This window comes from Symsagittifera roscoffensis, chromosome 1 (genome assembly GCF_963678635.1).
Source record: "Symsagittifera roscoffensis chromosome 1, txSymRosc1.1, whole genome shotgun sequence".
Classification (NCBI taxonomy): Eukaryota; Metazoa; Xenacoelomorpha; order Acoela; family Convolutidae; genus Symsagittifera; species Symsagittifera roscoffensis.
This window is the reverse complement of record NC_087062.1, coordinates 14,800,694-14,822,037: the sequence shown is the minus strand read 5'-3', so window position 1 is coordinate 14,822,037 and position 21,344 is coordinate 14,800,694. Positions and strand designations below refer to the sequence as shown.

The 21,344-nt window shown below is 38.3% G+C and overlaps 2 protein-coding genes across 3 annotated transcripts in view; both read left to right on the top strand.

Moving 5' to 3' along the window:
* The window catches only part of LOC134840219 (kinesin-like protein KIF9), a 510,307-nt gene that overhangs the window by 19,016 nt on the left and 469,947 nt on the right, over positions 1-21,344 (top strand). The gene's annotated exons all lie outside the window — the stretch shown is intronic.
* LOC134854861 (cyclin-dependent kinase 6-like) lies at positions 15,995-18,085 on the top strand. The gene is made up of 2 exons (XM_063871221.1): positions 15,995-16,468; positions 17,130-18,085. The coding sequence occupies exons 1-2, from the start codon at positions 16,044-16,046 to the stop codon at positions 17,728-17,730; spliced, it is 1,026 nt and encodes a 341-aa protein (XP_063727291.1). The 5' UTR covers positions 15,995-16,043; the 3' UTR covers positions 17,731-18,085.

The following is a 21,344-nucleotide window of genomic DNA, read 5'->3' as shown; positions in this document are numbered from 1 at the left end:
ATTTTTTTAAAAGGAAAACTTATGGTTTTCGGAAAAGTAATGATCAATTCATTCACGGTTGTCCGAAATATTTGATTTTTTCTCGCGAACTATTCTCTCATATTTGAGTTTTTGGGTTCAATCGAATTAAAGTTTGCATGAATTGTTTCTGCGAAAGCGGCTACGCCCATATTTTTACACAAAAGCTATGACTGTCAGAAATAATAATTTTTCAAATTTGTTAAGCGTTTTCATGCACTTTTATGGCTCTCTAAAAGTCAAATTTTTGAAACTTTGACTAGTTTTCGGAAACTTTTTACTTCCTCAAAAACTACCGGCCAATTCTGAGATTAAGTGTTCAATCGAGCAACCCGGTTTTTGGCGAATCTTTTCTACTTTAGCGGCAACGACCTGCTTTTTGCTGAAAACCGTTATGGGTTTCGGAAGTTTTTTGATTTTCTGACTGTTTTTTCGGAATTTTTTTGAGTGTTCTTAAAAGCTACACCATCCAGTCTGAGATGAAAAGTTCAATGGGAAATCCGGTTGTTAGATTTTTTTTTGCTGAAGCAGCGACTCCTTAAATTTTTCTGATAGAAACCTTATGTCCTTGGGAAAACTCCCATATCTAAGTTTTTGCTCTTATTTATTTTAGTTGAACAACTAAGGTTTTGGGCAAAGTCAACTTTTGAAGTTACGCATTTTCCCCCACATCAGTACAACAAATTCAAAACGTATCAAATACGTTCCTACAGCTTCAGGCCTCTAGTTTCTTTTTATCGAAATATACGAACGTTTTAATTCACCCAGTTGTTTTCTACATTTTTTTGGACTTGTTTTTTTTCTTCTTATTTTGCAAGTAGTGCGAAGCTCTGCTTCGCCTCTGTGTATACTAATCTAGTTGATATAATAACTTAGCTTGTTATCCTAGTTTGTATAATAGTGTTTTTGGTTATATAATAATCTAGTTGATGTAATAATCTAGATTATATAATAACCTTTTCCAGGCTTACAACTAATCTAGCAGATTCAATGAACCATTTGATGCATTGGCTTATAATTTTTTCAAGGACCGATTTCGCGCACTTGTCCCTGTATAATATTCAACTTTTTGTAAATCGGAAAAATTTAAAATAAAAATAAATCAAGTTGATTTTGTCGATATAGTTGCTCTCTATAGATCTGCTTTTTTGTGCTCTCGCTAGCGTTTGAGAAGCGCAGCTTCGCCTCTGTGTCTCATTTTTGACTCATTTTTTTGTGTCTTTTTCATGTTTTTTTTTGTCACACCGCTGTTTTGAGATTTTGGATTCGTTATAAAACGTGTTGCGGGAAGCTCACTTGAATCAGCGGCTAAGTCCAAATTTTTGTACACAAAAGTTTATGGTCCTACGACCAACCAAATTTCTGATAGTTAAAACTTTTCGACTGCTCTCAAAAACTACAGGCTCAAATCTAGGATTAAAGAATTAATTGAGATAGCTAGGATTAAAGGATTAATTGTTCGGAATAATTTTTCTAACCGTTTTTTTTTTCTAATCCTGTCAATCACGGTGAGCATTCAATACCAAAAACCCGCTTGTGGGAATCCTACCTTCACAAGCGGCCGTGATCTTAAATTAAAAAAAGATGTGGGTTGTGGCTGTCGGAAAAGTCATATATTTTAACCGTTGACCGTTTTTTGAAAACTTGATTTTTCTCGAAGACTACCTTCCCACTTCTCAGATTGGTGGGTCAGTCGAAATAACAGAATGGGCGGTTCTTTGCTGCAATATTGGCTCTGACCTATTTTCTTATACAAAAAAGTTATATCCTTCGGTAAAGTCAATTGTATTATTTCTTACGATTTACCAAATCTGAGATTAAGGGTCCGATCGAAGGAAACGATTACGAGAATTTTTCCTGTAGAAACAGCAAATCCTTAGTTGTTTTAAGAAAAACTTGTTATTTTTGGGAAAAGGTCATTTTTCACGGTTTGCAGTTTTTTTTTTTCATTCTTGAAAGCTACCCTGACAAATCTGAGATTTACAGTTCAATAGATGAAAGAGGTTATGGGAATCTTCCCTGCATAAGTGGCGCCGCGCCTACAGGCTCACTCTTAAAAGTTTGCGGAACTTTACGCCCTAACTTTAGTAGAAAAAATGTTATGTTATAAAAAATTTTAATTTTTGTGGTTTCGATCGTTTCTTGTATTTTTTTCAATAACTGCGCAATTCTGATGTTAATGGTTTATAAAATTTTTCCCTGCATAGACAGTTACACCTTATTTTTGTGGAAAAGCCGATATGGCCTTAGGAAAAGATGTATAATTGGGTACATCGTTCTTTTTAGTTTTCCCTATTTATACTTTCGATTAGCAATTGTTATCAAATCAGGCTCATGACTTTTTCCTATCAACATCTTTCAACTATTTTTTTTTCATTTGGCGATAATAATTTATTTCCCCTATTCTACTTCGGTGTGATAGACATTTGATAACAGACATTTTTGAGCATTTTCCGATCCAAATATGCGTTGTCTTCAAATGTTGTCTCCAAATATGCGTTGTTGATTCAAATTTCCGACTCTGCGATTAAACTGTTCTTGTTTGTTCCAATACAGACTCTAAAATTAATCTGTTTAAATGATTTGCTTAGGTTTAAAGACTCAGCTAACGTCGTGAAGGTGAGAACGGTTTTTTGCATCTGTATGCGCCAAGGGGGCTGGCTGAAAAATTCGAGTTCTTAATTGGCGCAAAATTTTTACGGCTCAAGAACTCAATTTTTCAGTTTAATTGGCGTCTACCTAATTTGTATCGCTTTGATTATCGCTGAGTAATTTATCTCTTAATAATTATTGCTGAGTATAAATCAGTTAGCGGTTTTTTTTTCTGAACAGCGTTCGTGTCTTTTTGTAATTTATCTAGCTGTTTAATTTATCTGTCTTTGTTCAATTTTTTCGGGTTTGTTCTCTGTTCTTTTTATTATGTGAGCGCTCACATATCTTTCATTTCAATTCTCGTTTTTAATTTTGTTTTTATTTTTTTTTTTCAATTTAAACTATTTTTTTGTTAAAAAGCAAGGCAAACTCCAGTATCGAACAGCAAAAGTGTAAAGGTCACAAAAAATTGTTCGTGAATATCATCAAAAAAGTGTCGTTGTCCTGGAAATTTATGTAAGGCCATAATTTTTTTCTTTGAATTTGAAAAGCTGAAATTCTTTTAAAAAACAAGTCAGCATTTTTTCTGCTTCCTTGTGTTTGCGTTCATAGAATGTTTTCCAACTGTCTGTTGGCTATGTTTACCGTTGACCTGTACCTTTCAGCAGTTTGATATTGTCAAAATATTTTGTAGAGTTTTAAAGTCTAGGCTTACGAAGGTACACCGCTGGACGCAGGTTTTCGACGTGATACTTTGTACGGGTTTCATGCTCCAATCGATAGTACCATCCTCGATGTTTTCGCTTGAAGTCATGCACTGGTAGAGTCGATTAAACATTCCCGTCTTGTAAAACCACTTTGCGATCATGATATAATTTAAGTCGCCAAAACGTAAACTTGGAGACATTTCGACGGTAAGCGTCGGGCTGCCCATCTCTTAATATAAAGGGAAAGTACCTCCCGATCTTTAAGGGTACCATTGTCGTTTGGATAACCCTCGTAGGTTTTCTAGTGCATTATAATAAATGTGACTAAAGGATACGCGGTAGAGAAGATAATGAGTTGCATGTAGCTTAGAATTGACTGGTCATTAAGCTTCGGTAGAAAGGTCGAAGCATATTGTCTCATCTGCGAAGAGTTTAGAGGGGATGTAAAACTGAATACACCTATCCCCATTGGGAATTTAAAATGCTAGGACGGTCATGGCCGGGGCTTGCAAAAATCCAGACAAGGACAACCGGTCCGAGTGTTGGCGGTTCCCGAGAATGCAAATTGCCCTGATAAAACTCAGTAATTAACGGTGGAACGGGGATCAAATTTAGTGTGTTGTAGACTTAGTTGAGGAAGGCTCAAGATTAGCACAGTAGACCCCCTGGACCCCTATTTCAGATTTTAGCCCCTGATTAAATAGTCCGCACCCGAAGTCCGGCAGTCATTCCTCATCCCTACATTTACGTAGCGAGTTGAAACTTCAGAATATGCTAAATAGTAGCAGGATATATGTGTTATATTTTTGAACCAAATCCGGTAAACTCGAAAGGGGCAAAATACTTGAAATAATGAGGAAGGGCATATTGGATTTAATAGCTGAACTGAAACAAGATACCAAACTTGAATAAAGCCTTGTGGACCAACGGCCTCAGGCAGCTCCTTCCGGGGTTTTTAGCCCTCTCCCTGAAAAAGTGAAAATGGACCATAAAACTGGAATAAATCTTGGTAGGTAAGACGTTGGAGGAACTTCTTTTCCCTGGTAGCTAGAATGCTCGGTTAGACTTAGAATATAGACAGTAACTACTTTTCGAAGGGACCTCCCTCTTGCCACGGAGGCCGAAGGGTGAATTAACTATGAGGTTTTAAAAGGGGATATATAAATAAAATTCTTGTGAAGTTGGTTGATTTAACACATCTAGGGTTGAAATGAGATTGCTACAACTCAATGGAGTTGCCCATCTCGAACGTGGCGTATAGAATCGTAACAGAGATATTATCGTGCAAAACCTTGCATAGGAAATACTAAAAACGTCAGGATTTTTAGGAAACAACATAATTCTATCTGAAACTGAAACTCAAATAGACAGACATAATAGAAGGAGCCTACTCTTAGGCATAACAATTACACTAAGAGAGCTGAAGTTTGGTTCTCATCAATCAGAAAACGATTATTACGAAGATAGCGGATAGTTGAATCTCAGCAGAGAGAGAACTGAATCAAAGAAGGCTGGAAGAAAACGACCTAGCTAAGTGACACAGTGCCGTAATTGAGTTAGTGAGATCAGCGTTGGCTTTTTTTTACAGCTCAGGAATTTTATACAGTATTGCACGTTGAAATGTTAAAAAACGCTGTTAATTAAAAAACACTGTTAAGCACTGAGGTTTAATTCCGGTTAGTTCAATTGGAGTAGTTTCTGAGTAAATAGGTTAATAGTTGATTGAGTAGTAATGCTGATTTAACAGGAGGTTAAATATTGTATCATTGAGACTGATGCGTCAAGACATAGTTCCAGCTTGAATAGTTTCAGTATTGAGCATGCCTTTAGTTCAAGTTAATAATAGTTCGGGCAATTAAAATTTTCATAAAGTTGAAGCGCAGTTTTTCAACGTTTATGCAAGAAATGAATTTATTTGATGTGAGTTTTTTGATAATCAATTTCTGTTCATTTTGAAACCGATTGAATGTTTAAGAGTATCGAACGTAGTGAAGACTCTTATATAGGTCTTGCTGATTTTTGTTTGTTTTTTTTCAGGAAAAGTCTTAGAAGTCTCTAATAACTAGAGATGTGCATTCATACATATTGATGCATTTATGAATTCACTTAGGTATATATGCTTTTCTTGAGTTCAGTTGAAATTAATCTGCTGAAAGTGACGTAAATAGCACTCTCCTAGAGCGAATGTGGAAATGGCGCGAAAAAAGTGAGCGATTTCTAGTTTCGAAAAAGGAAGTTAATTTTTAGAATTCCAGCGGAATAAAAACTTTACTTTTTGAGCCCGTTTTCTCTAGTTGGGTTGATGTTATCAAGAAAGCGGCAATCATGAATTGTTCTAGAAATTCAAAGGGCTTGAAGGGCATCTATTCAATTCTTTGAAATTCGAAAGTTGAGATTTTTTCAAGAAAGTCATTGTTTTTTTGTTTACTAGCGTTCATTTCTTTTTTTATCTTCGATTGACTATGTTCAATTTTGCTTAAATTATGAAACATGTCGCAATTTTCTGAACTGACAGACGTGACTATGCATTCTTATGCACTTGCTTATTTAATTCCCTCGACTCTAGCGCTAGTTTCACGGACCCATCTTTTTTCACGGTTATTACTATTGGGGATACAAAATACTTGTCCGAGCATTCTGTTAGTTTTTCGATATGACCTTGTTTCAAAAGTTTGTCAATTTCATTATCCACTTTTTCTTGTAATGAAATCGGAACTCGACGTCCCTTCTGTTTTACTGGGGTGAGATTTTCAAAAAATTCAGCTTGGACTTTGTAGTTTCTTATTTTCCCTACCCTATTAAAAAGGTTTGAAAACTGCTTACTAAAGTAGGATTGCCAGGAGTCCAACTCTCCCTCCGATTCCAGTGCGTCCTGATTTTCCTCTCCAATGGACATGATCTGGTCCCCCGGTGTTTGTTGCACCAACTGCAGTCCTAATTGGGGCATCAGATCTCGTCCAATGATTGATGGTCGGTTCCCTCCGATTACTTTTATCCTCGCCTGTATCTTCCAGCCATTGGATTGTATTGTTACTGCCATTGTTCCAATCATCTGTAGTGGATTGTTCCCATAATCCCGAAATGCATTGTCCTCTTCTGTAAGGTTATCCAATTTTACTACGGAAGTTCCCAAAGTTTTCCGCAATTCCCCAATAGTGAAAATTGAAATCGGAGACCCGCTGTCGATCCACACGCGAGTGGATTTCCCAATTAATTTAATCGGCAGTTGTGCCCCAGCGACTTTCAATTCCGTGACTCGTTTGTGTTTAATCGCCATTACCATATAATCTCCGTCTGAACTGCTCGAGTCCCACGAATGCACCACTGGATTCTTGTTCACCCATCCAATGGAACTTGCATGTTGTGACGCTTCTTCATCCGCCGAATTTTCCAGGTGAGTATCGTCAACACTCTCACGTATCATCCCTACAGCTCCCCGTCCTCGCTGATTTCCACGTTTCCCCCTACAGGTACGTTCGAAGTGTCCAATTTTGTGACAAAAATTGCATGTAACTCCTTTTGCGGGGCATATGTCCAAATGTTCTCTGGTAAAATTTTGTTGATCGCAGTTATAGCATCGGTTGTTATGGTTAAAATTTCCACCTCGATTCGATCCTCGCCCTTAGTATGAGCCCCGGCCCCTTGCGCGATTGTTCCGATAACCTCCGCGGATGATTCCGACTGGTTCAGATTTGATCTGGATTCCGCCGCCTCCTGATGACGATCCTTGGGCTCCCACCGATCCCGTGGCAACATAGGATGAAGCGTATTTATTACCCCTCTCGTACGAGAGAGCTATCCTGTAAACCTCCTCCGGTGTTTTCGTCGACCTGCATAGTTCCTTCTGTGCTTCGCGATTATTCATATTGACGATGAATACATCCCTTAATATCCGGTCCTCCAGTGTTCCAAAATTGCACCGCGCCGCCAATCCACTCAATACTGAATGGAATTGCTCCAGACTTTCGTTAATAAACTGTTTTCGCGAGAGGAGCTGGTATGTCTCATAAGTTTCGTTTCTTTCTTTCTTAAATTCCGTTTCCAGTGCGTCTATCATCCGTGGGTAACGAATCGTCGAGAGATCCAGATGCGGTCGTCTTTTATGAGGTTCGTCTTGCCCCTTTCCCCTACACAAATACAGGTTGGAAATTAATACTTGTTCTGACTCCAGTCGTTTCTTACCATCTACTTCCGCGGGCAAAGCTGTAACTTGAGCGGCTGAGAGAGTCGCTGCGTAATAGTAGTTCTTCGGGTTTATTGAGTGCTTAGCTACCATTCCCCATTGGAATCGGTTAATCCAGAATTCCCACATCATAGGCGGTTCCGTACATTTCGGCGGCCAGAATCCCGTAATGCCCAATGGATTCTTCCCCCACCTGAGACTGCTGACTGCGCCATGTTGAAAATGCAAAACGAGTGGGCAGGCTTTCAATTTGCTTATTTCAATAGCTTAATAGAAAACAATAGCTTATTTTCAGCCGTGAAAACTCATATTTACTCGAGCAAAGTTAATTATGGAGCAAAACGAGTGGGCAGGCTTTCAATTTGCTTATTTTAATAGCTTAATAGAAAACAATAGCTTATTTTCAGCCGTGAAAACTCATATTTACTCGAGTAAAGTTAATTATGGAGTTTTTTTAGCGCCTTTTCGAAATCAAAAACTTCAACAATTCGGAAAACTGCGATTTTTGTTTTTCTGGTACTTCTTTTGCAAAAACTGTTGTCCTTTAACTGTCAAATATGCTTAGGAAAAAAAATATTGTTGTGTATTTTAAGAGAAGGGTCGGAACATTCTGCTACTTGATATCAGGTTTGGCAGGAAAGTTATCGAGAAAAAGCATAAAAACGCTTAGCAAATAAAAAAACTTTCATATTTCCGACAGTCATTGCTTTTGTGTAAAAATATGGGCGTAGCCGCTTTCGCAGAAACAACTGATGCAAACTTTAATTTCTATTGAACCCAAAAACTCAAATATGGGAGAGTAGTTCGCGAGAAAAAATCAAATGTTTCGGACAATCGTCAATGAATTGAACATTACTTTTCCGAAAGCCATAAATTTTATTTTTTTTTTAAAAATTGAGCGTATGCAAAGGAGCTTCCAGCAACCCTTTGTTTGGTTTGAACCCCAATTTTCAGATATGGGTAGATAGCTTTCGAGAAAACGCAAAATTTTCGAAAGTACCAAGGGCGATTAATGTGTGTAAAAATATTTATGATTAATGGATCGCTATCTTCCTCTGCAAAGCCTCTAGTTTAGCGATCTTCTTTTTTCTGTTTTGTTCGTAATTGTCATCCTGCTCAGTCCATCTGTTAGTTCTTTGATTTCATTTCTCTCATTTTTATTTGTTTTCATAGGGAAAGCAGTTATTCCCTCAAATGGAATAGTTATCTGAGCTCCTCCTGCTTTCAAAATGTAACCGTTTTCTAGTCTTTGCTTTTTTTTTCCAGAAGTTAGTTTCTTCTATTATCACGACTTCTTGCTCACTTGTCAATTCAATCGGCATCATTCATTGAAATCAAAATCTTAGATTTGGGAAGATATTTTTTGAGAAAACCAAAAAAATTTCAAAATATGGGTCAAATATTCCCTCAGGCCTTTTTGTAGGCTGTATACAGAGGTTAAGTAGATAGAGACTAGGAGATTATTCAGGTATAGGGGAAAAAAGGCGAGTGTTTACTGATAGTTTCTTTGAAAATAGGCACAATATTTTTCGTAAAAAAACTAAAATTTTGCAAGAAAAAAGAAGAATTTCCGAAGTCTCAAAAAAAATGAAGTAAAAACAATTCAATCCCAAATCCCATACATTTTCATAAATCCTGTTTTTATCACACAGGAACTCTATGCAAACATGCCAAGCAACACATTTGAAGTTTAAATTAGCAACGGAACAAAACCAACGAAGCGGAGGAAACAAATTCGACAATCATTGAGCAGCGACCAGATCAGCCGAAAAATTGATTTTACTTAAAACTATTCAAGTTCCACGATACTTGCTTCCAACACGACAATAATCCGTGATGTAGCAGCTAAGCCGACAGAAATTGAGTAGATAAACGAAAGTCCGAGCAATCAATTTTTACCGAAAAAAAATGTCAATTGCATGCATACTGAAACAAGGATAGCCTGTTTCTGTGCAAGTAGCACAATGTTCCGAAAACTTTTTCCGAAAACTTGAATAATGAAAAAAATGAAAATTTTTCAATTTTTTGCACTAAAAACTTCAAATATTATCGAAAGATTTTTGCCTTTCTAAAAAATGTCGATCCAGTTCGTGGTAGCGTTCAATAAGGCTTTCAAAATTATTTTTTGCTTCGGTAAAATTATTTAATTTTTTTGCATAAATTGGTAGTTTTATACATAACGAACGTTACTCGATCGCTTAACTAGCTCAAAAAGAGAGGATAAACAAAAAAAAATTCAAAACGTTTTTTTTGACATTGGGATTTTTTCGGGCATTTTAAAGTTTCGTTCGAATCACGACTGAAAGGGCCTTGATATGATATTTCACTCAACTCAGTCCGATTGCGCGGGAAACAACAACAACAAAAAAGCACGCTCGATTACGAAGTTCCTCCCCATTTTCAATGGTCGGAACAAAAAGAACAAAGACCGGCTAGTATTCAAACCACGGACCTTAGGATGCAAAATTGAGGGCTTTATTTCTAGTCCAACTGCTAAGAAACCTCCAAGTTGCTAAAATTCAATAACAAAGCAAGTTGAAAACGTGTGGAAATGTTTTACGCGTATACGCTCAATTTTTTTAAAAGGAAAACTTATGGTTTTCGGAAAAGTAATGATCAATTCATTCACGGTTGTCCGAAATATTTGATTTTTTCTCGCGAACTATTCTCTCATATTTGAGTTTTTGGGTTCAATCGAATTAAAGTTTGCATGAATTGTTTCTGCGAAAGCGGCTACGCCCATATTTTTACACAAAAGCTATGACTGTCAGAAATAATAATTTTTCAAATTTGTTAAGCGTTTTCATGCACTTTTATGGCTCTCTAAAAGTCAAATTTTTGAAACTTTGACTAGTTTTCGGAAACTTTTTACTTCCTCAAAAACTACCGGCCAATTCTGAGATTAAGTGTTCAATCGAGCAACCCGGTTTTTGGCGAATCTTTTCTACTTTAGCGGCAACGACCTGCTTTTTGCTGAAAACCGTTATGGGTTTCGGAAGTTTTTTGATTTTCTGACTGTTTTTTCGGAATTTTTTTGAGTGTTCTTAAAAGCTACACCATCCAGTCTGAGATGAAAAGTTCAATGGGAAATCCGGTTGTTAGATTTTTTTTTGCTGAAGCAGCGACTCCTTAAATTTTTCTGATAGAAACCTTATGTCCTTGGGAAAACTCCCATATCTAAGTTTTTGCTCTTATTTATTTTAGTTGAACAACTAAGGTTTTGGGCAAAGTCAACTTTTGAAGTTACGCATTTTCCCCCACATCAGTACAACAAATTCAAAACGTATCAAATACGTTCCTACAGCTTCAGGCCTCTAGTTTCTTTTTATCGAAATATACGAACGTTTTAATTCACCCAGTTGTTTTCTACATTTTTTTGGACTTGTTTTTTTTCTTCTTATTTTGCAAGTAGTGCGAAGCTCTGCTTCGCCTCTGTGTATACTAATCTAGTTGATATAATAACTTAGCTTGTTATCCTAGTTTGTATAATAGTGTTTTTGGTTATATAATAATCTAGTTGATGTAATAATCTAGATTATATAATAACCTTTTCCAGGCTTACAACTAATCTAGCAGATTCAATGAACCATTTGATGCATTGGCTTATAATTTTTTCAAGGACCGATTTCGCGCACTTGTCCCTGTATAATATTCAACTTTTTGTAAATCGGAAAAATTTAAAATAAAAATAAATCAAGTTGATTTTGTCGATATAGTTGCTCTCTATAGATCTGCTTTTTTGTGCTCTCGCTAGCGTTTGAGAAGCGCAGCTTCGCCTCTGTGTCTCATTTTTGACTCATTTTTTTGTGTCTTTTTCATGTTTTTTTTTGTCACACCGCTGTTTTGAGATTTTGGATTCGTTATAAAACGTGTTGCGGGAAGCTCACTTGAATCAGCGGCTAAGTCCAAATTTTTGTACACAAAAGTTTATGGTCCTACGACCAACCAAATTTCTGATAGTTAAAACTTTTCGACTGCTCTCAAAAACTACAGGCTCAAATCTAGGATTAAAGAATTAATTGAGATAGCTAGGATTAAAGGATTAATTGTTCGGAATAATTTTTCTAACCGTTTTTTTTCTAATCCTGTCAATCACGGTGAGCATTCAATACCAAAAACCCGCTTGTGGGAATCCTACCTTCACAAGCGGCCGTGATCTTAAATTAAAAAAAGATGTGGGTTGTGGCTGTCGGAAAAGTCATATATTTTAACCGTTGACCGTTTTTTGAAAACTTGATTTTTCTCGAAGACTACCTTCCCACTTCTCAGATTGGTGGGTCAGTCGAAATAACAGAATGGGCGGTTCTTTGCTGCAATATTGGCTCTGACCTATTTTCTTATACAAAAAAGTTATATCCTTCGGTAAAGTCAATTGTATTATTTCTTACGATTTACCAAATCTGAGATTAAGGGTCCGATCGAAGGAAACGATTACGAGAATTTTTCCTGTAGAAACAGCAAATCCTTAGTTGTTTTAAGAAAAACTTGTTATTTTTGGGAAAAGGTCATTTTTCACGGTTTGCAGTTTTTTTTTTCATTCTTGAAAGCTACCCTGACAAATCTGAGATTTACAGTTCAATAGATGAAAGAGGTTATGGGAATCTTCCCTGCATAAGTGGCGCCGCGCCTACAGGCTCACTCTTAAAAGTTTGCGGAACTTTACGCCCTAACTTTAGTAGAAAAAATGTTATGTTATAAAAAATTTTAATTTTTGTGGTTTCGATCGTTTCTTGTATTTTTTTCAATAACTGCGCAGCCAATTCTGATGTTAATGGTTCATAAAATTTTTCCCTGCATAGACAGTTACACCTTATTTTTGTGGAAAAGCCGATATGGCCTTAGGAAAAGATGTATAATTGGGTACATCGTTCTTTTTAGTTTTCCCTATTTATACTTTCGATTAGCAATTGTTATCAAATCAGGCTCATGACTTTTTCCTGTCAACATCTTTCAACTATTTTTTTTTCATTTGGTGATAATAATTTATTTCCCCTATTCTACTTCGGTGTGATAGACATTTGATAACAGACATTTTTGAGCATTTTCCGATCCAAATATGAGTTGTCTTCAAATGTTGTCTCCAAATATGCGTTGCTGATTCAAATTTCCGACTCTGCGATTAAACTGTTCTTGTTTGTTCCAATACAGACTCTAAAATTAATCTGTTTAAGTGATTTGCTTAGGTTTAAAGACTCAGCTAACGTCGTGAAGGTGAGAACGGTTTTTTGCATCTGTATGCGCCAAGGGGGCTGGCTGAAAAATTCGAGTTCTTAATTGGCGCAAAATTTTTACGGCTCAAGAACTCAATTTTTCAGTTTAATTGGCGTCTACCTAATTTGTATCGCTTTGATTATCGCTGAGTAATTTATCTCTTAATAATTATTGCTGAGTATAAATCAGTTAGCGGTTTTTTTTTTCTGAACAGCGTTCGTGTCTTTTTGTAATTTATCTAGCTGTTTAATTTATCTGTCTTTGTTCAATTTTTTCGGGTTTGTTCTCTGTTCTTTTTATTATGTGAGCGCTCACATATCTTTCATTTCAATTCTCGTTTTTAATTTTGTTTTTATTTTTTTTTTTCAATTTAAACTATTTTTTTGTTAAAAAGCAAGGCAAACTCCAGTATCGAACAGCAAAAGTGTAAAGGTCACAAAAAATTGTTCGTGAATATCATCAAAAAAGTGTCGTTGTCCTGGAAATTTATGTAAGGCCATAATTTTTTTCTTTGAATTTGAAAAGTTGAAATTCTTTTAAAAAACAAGTCAGCATTTTTTCTGCTTCCTTGTGTTTGCGTTCATAGAATGTTTTCCAACTGTCTGTTGGCTATGTTTACCGTTGACCTGTACCTTTCAGCAGTTTGATATTGTCAAAATATTTTGTAGAGTTTTAAAGTCTAGGCTTACGAAGGTACACCGCTGGACGCAGGTTTTCGACGTGATACTTTGTACGGGTTTCATGCTCCAATCGATAGTACCATCCTCGATGTTTTCGCTTGAAGTCATGCACTGGTAGAGTCGATTAAACATTCCCGTCTTGTAAAACCACTTTGCGATCATGATATAATTTAAGTCGCCAAAACGTAAACTTGGAGACATTTCGACGGTAAGCATCGGGCTGCCCATCTCTTAATATAAAGGGAAAGTACCTCCCGATCTTTAAGGGTACCATTGTCGTTTGGATAACCCTCGTAGGTTTTCTAGTGCATTATAATAAATGTGACTAAAGGATACGCGGTAGAGAAGATAATGAGTTGCATGTAGCTTAGAATTGACTGGTCATTAAGCTTCGGTAGAAAGGTCGAAGCATATTGTCTCATCTGCGAAGAGTTTAGAGGGGATGTAAAACTGAATACACCTATCCCCATTGGGAATTTAAAATGCTAGGACGGTCATGGCCGGGGCTTGCAAAAATCCAGACAAGGACAACCGGTCCGAGTGTTGGCGGTTCCCGAGAATGCAAATTGCCCTGATAAAACTCAGTAATTAACGGTGGAACGGGGATCAAATTTAGTGTGTTGTAGACTTAGTTGAGGAAGGCTCAAGATTAGCACAGTAGACCCCCTGGACCCCTATTTCAGATTTTAGCCCCTGATTAAATAGTCCGCACCCGAAGTCCGGCAGTCATTCCTCATCCCTACATTTACGTAGCGAGTTGAAACTTCAGAATATGCTAAATAGTAGCAGGATATATGTGTTATATTTTTGAACCAAATCCGGTAAACCCGAAAGGGGCAAAATACTTGAAATAATGAGGAAGGGCATATTGGATTTAATAGCTGAACTGAAACAAGATACCAAACTTGAATAAAGCCTTGTGGACCAACGGCCTCAGGCAGCTCCTTCCGGGGTTTTTAGCCCTCTCCCTGAAAAAGTGAAAATGGACCATAAAACTGGAATAAATCTTGGTAGGTAAGACGTTGGAGGAACTTCTTTTCCCTGGTAGCTAGAATGCTCGGTTAGACTTAGAATATAGACAGTAACTACTTTTCGAAGGGACCTCCCTCTTGCCACGGAGGCCGAAGGGTGAATTAACTATGAGGTTTTAAAAGGGGATATATAAATAAAATTCTTGTGAAGTTGGTTGATTTAACACATCTAGGGTTGAAATGAGATTGCTACAACTCAATGGAGTTGCCCATCTCGAACGTGGCGTATAGAATCGTAACAGAGATATTATCGTGCAAAACCTTGCATAGGAAATACTAAAAACGTCAGGATTTTTAGGAAACAACATAATTCTATCTGAAACTGAAACTCAAATAGACAGACATAATAGAAGGAGCCTACTCTTAGGCATAACAATTACACTAAGAGAGCTGAAGTTTGGTTCTCATCAATCAGAAAACGATTATTACGAAGATAGCGGATAGTTGAATCTCAGCAGAGAGAGAACTGAATCAAAGAAGGCTGGAAGAAAACGACCTAGCTAAGTGACACAGTGCCGTAATTGAGTTAGTGAGATCAGCGTTGGCTTTTTTTTACAGCTCAGGAATTTTATACAGTATTGCACGTTGAAATGTTAAAAAAACGCTGTTAATTAAAAAACACTGTTAAGCACTGAGGTTTAATTCCGGTTAGTTCAATTGGAGTAGTTTCTGAGTAAATAGGTTAATAGTTGATTGAGTAGTAATGCTGATTTAACAGGAGGTTAAATATTGTATCATTGAGACTGATGCGTCAAGACATAGTTCCAGCTTGAATAGTTTCAGTATTGAGCATGCCTTTAGTTCAAGTTAATAATAGTTCGGGCAATTAAAATTTTCATAAAGTTGAAGCGCAGTTTTTCAACGTTTATGCAAGAAATGAATTTATTTGATGTGAGTTTTTTGATAATCAATTTCTGTTCATTTTGAAACCGATTGAATGTTTAAGAGTATCGAACGTAGTGAAGACTCTTATATAGGTCTTGCTGATTTTTGTTTGTTTTTTTTTCAGGAAAAGTCTTAGAAGTCTCTAATAACTAGAGATGTGCATTCATACATATTGATGCATTTATGAATTCACTTAGGTATATATGCTTTTCTTGAGTTCAGTTGAAATTAATCTGCTGAAAGTGACGTAAATAGCACTCTCCTAGAGCGAATGTGGAAATGACGCGAAAAAAGTGAGCGATTTCTAGTTTCGAAAAAGGAAGTTAATTTTTAGAATTCCAGCGGAATAAAAACTTTACTTTTTGAGCCCGTTTTCTCTAGTTGGGTTGATGTTATCAAGAAAGCGGCAATCATGAATTGTTCTAGAAATTCAAAGGGCTTGAAGGGCATCTATTCAATTCTTTGAAATTCGAAAGTTGAGATTTTTTCAAGAAAGTCATTGTTTTTTTGTTTACTAGCGTTCATTTCTTTTTTTATCTTCGATTGACTATGTTCAATTTTGCTTAAATTATGAAACATGTCGCAATTTTCTGAACTGACAGACGTGACATTATTACATCACGTTTTATCATAGTCATTCATTTTGCTTTGCCTATAGGGCGTGAAAAGATATATCGATTTTAGATAAATTATGTTAAGTGCAATATTGTTGTTACAGAATTAAAACTTATCTTTCATGGCGTTCACAGTTCCGCAGTATTTAATCAAAGAGTCAATTGGCAGAGGAGCGTATGCCAAAGTGTTTAAGGCCGTCAGCAGAGAACGTCCAGATGAAGTGGTTGCTCTGAAGAGAATAGATGTCAATCAGAAGAATTTATCAACTGGGATACCGCAGTATATTTTAAGAGAAGTTGCAATGTTGAAAAAACTGAATAAGCTGGCACATCCCAATATTGTGAAACTCTACGATGTCATAATGACCCCGGATGACCTTGAGAATCCGAAGAGCCTCTCGGTGTGTCTGGTGTTCGAGTACCTGCCGAGAAGTCTGCTGCATTACGTGGAGTATGAGCCGATAATTACTCCTGAGATGTGCAAGCATATCATCCATCAAACACTGCTGGGTATTGAGTTCCTACATGTCAATGGAGTCATGCACAGGTAAGAGGCGGGACTGTCTTCTAGTGCGTTGTTCGAATTCTTACCAAAAAGTATTTTCATCTTTTCGCGTCTCATTGATTTTTTACCCGTATCATAAAGTATGAAAAAAATTTTGGTTTTCACGATTCTTGGTTAACGTAGGTTGGCGGTTCCAGTCCCCCTTTGTTTTTTCTGAAATTCAATATATAAAAGTCTATTTACCCTTGTGGTTAAATTACTGCATCAAAACGTGTCAGCGTGAACAGGTGAACAAATGTTTACATCATTTCTTATATACAAAAAGCCGTATGAATAATTTTTGAACAGCTTAATTTTGCAATTTTACGAGGGGGGAAACTGGAATAAAGCTCGTAGGTTTGCTGGTCATGTGACAAATTCGGAGCTGCTAATAAGATGTCGGTGCTAGTGGCGAATACTTTCCAGATGCTCTCAAAATTACACTTTTTGTAAAGAACTTAGATTTCATTCAAAATAGATTGCATTGAACAAATACGGCGATTTTGTGTTGTTTATTGACGTGCTTAGTGAGCAATCTTGGTCATTTTTCAGCAAAAGTTTTGACTTTTAGCTGATTTATAAGATGGATGACACATTGCGTGTTTTGAGATGTGTTAAAAACTCAAAGTATATGGTCAATCTGTAAGTTCTCGTCAATTTTCAGAGATATCAAACCAGAGAACCTCCTTCTGTCGCGTGGAGGAATTGTGAAAATAGCTGACTTCGGACTGTCCAAACCTGGTGAAGTTGGAACATATCTCACGACTGTAACCGTCACTCTCTGGTACCGACCGCCTGAAATAATCTTAGGCTGCGACTACAATTTCTCAGCTGACATTTGGAGTCTTGGGATGGTCATGTGTCAGCTTTTCAAGCGGGTGCCTCTGATCCAAGGCACCTCGGAAATTGAGATTTTGACTCAGATTGTATCATTTTTGGGTCTTCCCGAGGCAAGAATTTGGCCTAAAAGCTGCTCAGTGACTCGTGAACAGTTTTCGGCAGCAGCTGGTAAGAAATTGAGACGAGAAATGAAAATTATGTGTGTGCATGCATATGCGTTACTAGCGTCCATGCTGGAATATGACATTGACAAGAGATGCAATGCGGTAACCGCTCTTTCGATGCCTTATTTTTCGTCAGATTGTAATTGTGGATTCTTGGCAAATTTTCCAGCTCCTCTGGAACCGATAGGATCCAAAAACAAGAAACTAGTGTCCAATCAAATGAAAAAGAAATTAGCGTCTGGTTTAGCTGCTGTGAATTGATGGAAAAATGTTCTCTTCACAATCTTGCCAGAAACTAACTTCACAAGCTAATTGCTTCTTTTAAATGATTAGATAGTTCTATTTAGCTGTTATTTAGTTACTTTTTGTTACTTACGTAGTTTAACTTATTTATTCTGTGAAAATACTCAGCCTTTGTGATTTGTTTTTGTTTCAATAAGTCGTGAATTTGACATGAAAAGAATTGAAGTTGTTGAAGCTCTTTATCCCATTTTGAGTTGTCAAATCTGTTTGTTATATTGTATTATTTATTTTTAAAGGCTAGAAGTTGAGCAATATTTTCAATCAGTGTTTTATGAATTTCTCACTCCATGAATTTACTTATTTAACTGTCTGATTTTTTAACTTTCTGACTTATTCAACTGTCTGACAGAATCTCAAAGCTGAGTCCGTATTGACTGATTTTATAGTTGTTCAATTTTCAGTTTAGATCAGGATATATGTGTGATTATGTTAAAGCTGGAATCGACTAGATTTAAACTCCACTCAGAGGATTAGTGTTTACCATTAGGTGATGTATAAACTCTATAGGGGAGCTAGGATAGGCCTGCTATTTGGGAAGCCTTCACGTGGCGGCAGGTGTGGATCCTTGCAGAAGGATCTCAAATTTCCCATATCAAAGAGTGTTTGGCCAAAACACATGGAAACCAGTGCGGGTTTTTGCTGAAGCACCATAGTGACCCCGATCTATGGTGGCTTCTAATTCTGGCAGGGGATATCGAGCTGAATCCGGGGCCGGTGAAATGGCCTTGTGGATACTGTGGTGAGGCGGTTAGTAGCAGAGTCTGGTCTATCTACTGTGTTGATTGCAAGAATTGGATACATCAGCGCTGCGCAGGGATGTCGACCCAAGAGATCAGAGCACATCAGAATTTCAGGTGGCATTGTGGGTGTGTTACAGTTCCCACTGTCCCTGTTGCTCCAGTTGCAGTTCTGCAGCCAGCCACCCAAACTCGGAGACCAAGAGTGACGACTCCAGTGCCCAGATGTTTGAAGATTTTGCAGCTGAACATCGATGGTTGGAGAGGTAAGGTCACTAGTCTCAACGAATTTCTCGACGAGAAGAAAATTGATGTTGCGTTGTTGCAAGAGACGAAGCTGATGAGTTCTACTGCTGACCCTAGTGCTAATGGGTGGAAAGTCCATAGAGCAGAACGCACGGTTCATCTGGTGCAGAATGAGCAACCTCAAGGAGGTTTGGCGGTGCTCGTCAGACCTGGAGTCCAGTCACGCAGGTTAGAAAGTTTGAATCTTCCGACAGGAGCTGCTTTGGAGTCGTTGGGAGTTTCAGTGGAGACCAAGCATGGCTGGATGAATCTCTGGAATATGTACCGTCCTCCTGCTACTGGTGGTGCAGACGTGAGAGATGCTGCGTTGTATTTGAACCATTGGCCTAAAGAGAAGAGTTCTGTTATCTGTGCGGATGTTAATGCGCATGGTTCATGGGATGCGAACAGAGATTCCGATCAGTTGGGAGAAGAAATTGACGACTGGTTGATTGACAACAGTATGGCGCATGTGAATAGTGGCATTCCTACACGTGTTCGGCAGCTGGGTCACGCGATGGTGGAAACAGCACCCGACATCACCATTGTACACAGTTCTGTGGCGAGTAGTTGTTCTTGGGATGTGCTGGAGACCATTGGTTCCGATCATTTGCCAATTCAACTGGTCATTGGCTCTTCAGGGATGAAAGAAGAAGAGACAAAACGCAAGTATAACTTCAACAAAACGGACTGGGAGAAGTACAGCAGTGTGTGTGACAGGAGTTTGTCAGAGTGGAATGAAGATATGTCACTGGAGAAGAATTACAAGGTCCTGATCGAGACGATGCAGAAGGCAGCTAAGGAGTCAACTCCCTTCACTAAGGTTGGTGGCAACAGAAAGCCTTGGTGGTCTAGTCTCTGCGAGAGCGCGAAGAGGTCTATGAAGGATGCTTTCAGTCTCTTGAGGAGGAGCCCTTGCGAAGAAAATGTGGAAAGGTACAAGAACGCGAAGAAGATGTTTGCTGATACCATCAGAGAAGAAAAACGACGTAGTTGGCGGGAGTTTGTTGACACGTTGTCTCCGGCGACTCCTAGTACCAAGGTCTGGCGCACGCTTCAAAGTATGGATGGCAGGAAGAAACTGGGATTGCCAGACAATCCAGTGTGTGCCGAGGACAAGACTGCTGTCACTGACAAGTCGAAAGCGGAACTTGCAGTGAAAACGTATGCCGCAGCCAGCAAGGTCCAGATCACTTGAGAGGACTCCAAGGAAGCTTACCTAGCGACTAGAGAAAGTCTGAAAGAAACTTCGGAAGATGAGCTGGGTGACAGTTTCACCGAAGACGAGTTGGCAAGAGCTTTACAGAAGATGAAGAATGGAGCTGCCGGCCCAGATGGAGTTGTTCCCCAGATGATCAAGCACTTGCCAGAGAATTGCATCTTGTTTCTGCTTCGTGTCTTCAATGAGAGCTTACGTCTAGGAAAAGTTCTAGATTGCTGGAAACGTGCAGTCATTGTGCCAATTTTGAAGAATGGTAAACCGCCTTCTCAGATAAAGAGTTATAGGCCAGTTTCTCTGTTGCCGTGTATTGCCAAAGTTCTGGAGTCTTTGATGGAATCCCGCGTTCGTCATTGGGCCGAGAGTACTCACATGATTCCAGATTGTCAGTCAGGATTTCGTGCCAAACGATCCACAACAGATGTTCTTGCTAATCTCAGCCAAAAGGCATTCGACAACTTACAGATGAAGAAGCGAACAGTGATCACGGCAGTTGACTTCAAAGGAGCGTTTGATAGGGTGTGGCGTGGTGGTCTTCTTAGAGACTTAGCGAAAGCTGGCCTTCATCCTACTTGCCTGCGGTGGATCAAGTCGTTTCTTAGCGACAGAAGAGCGTGTGTCAGATGGAACAGTTCTCTTTCCAAGTATAAGGTGTTTCAGCAGGGAGTTCCACAAGGCTCACCTCTGTCCCCTTTGCTTTTTTGTCTTGCTACGGCTAGTTTGCCTACAAGGATTGCTCAAAATGCTCCAGACACGAAAAGTGCCCAATTTGCGGATGATTATTCGCTTTATAATGAGGATGTTTCTCCTGATTCAGCAGCAGCTAGAATGCAACCAGCTCTGGATAGCGTCAGTTCTTGGGCGAGTGATCATTATATGCTCATTGAACCGTCGAAGACTGAGGGGTTAGTGATCAGCCTGGACCCGAGAGAGACGGCAGGCAAAGCACAGCCAGCTCTTCTTCTGGAGAACACACAAGTTCCTTTCAACAAGCATATCAAGATTCTGGGTGTCAACATTGATACACAGTTGACGTTTTCCGAACACACAAACATCATGGTGAAGAAGATGAGGAAAAGGACACAACTGCTTTCTAGTTTGTCAGGGAAGAACTGGGGTCTGACATCCACTGACCTTAGAAGATTGTATAATGCCTATGTCAAGCCAGGAGCACTTTACGCCAGTGAAGTTTGGGGTTCTTTTCTCTCGGACTCGAATTGGAATAAACTGGAGGCATGCAACAACAGAGCAGCAAGAATTATTTGTGGCACGCCAGCAAGTTCCAATGCCGTCGCTACTCGCGCTGAGGCAAGGCTTTCTTCGTTGAAGCA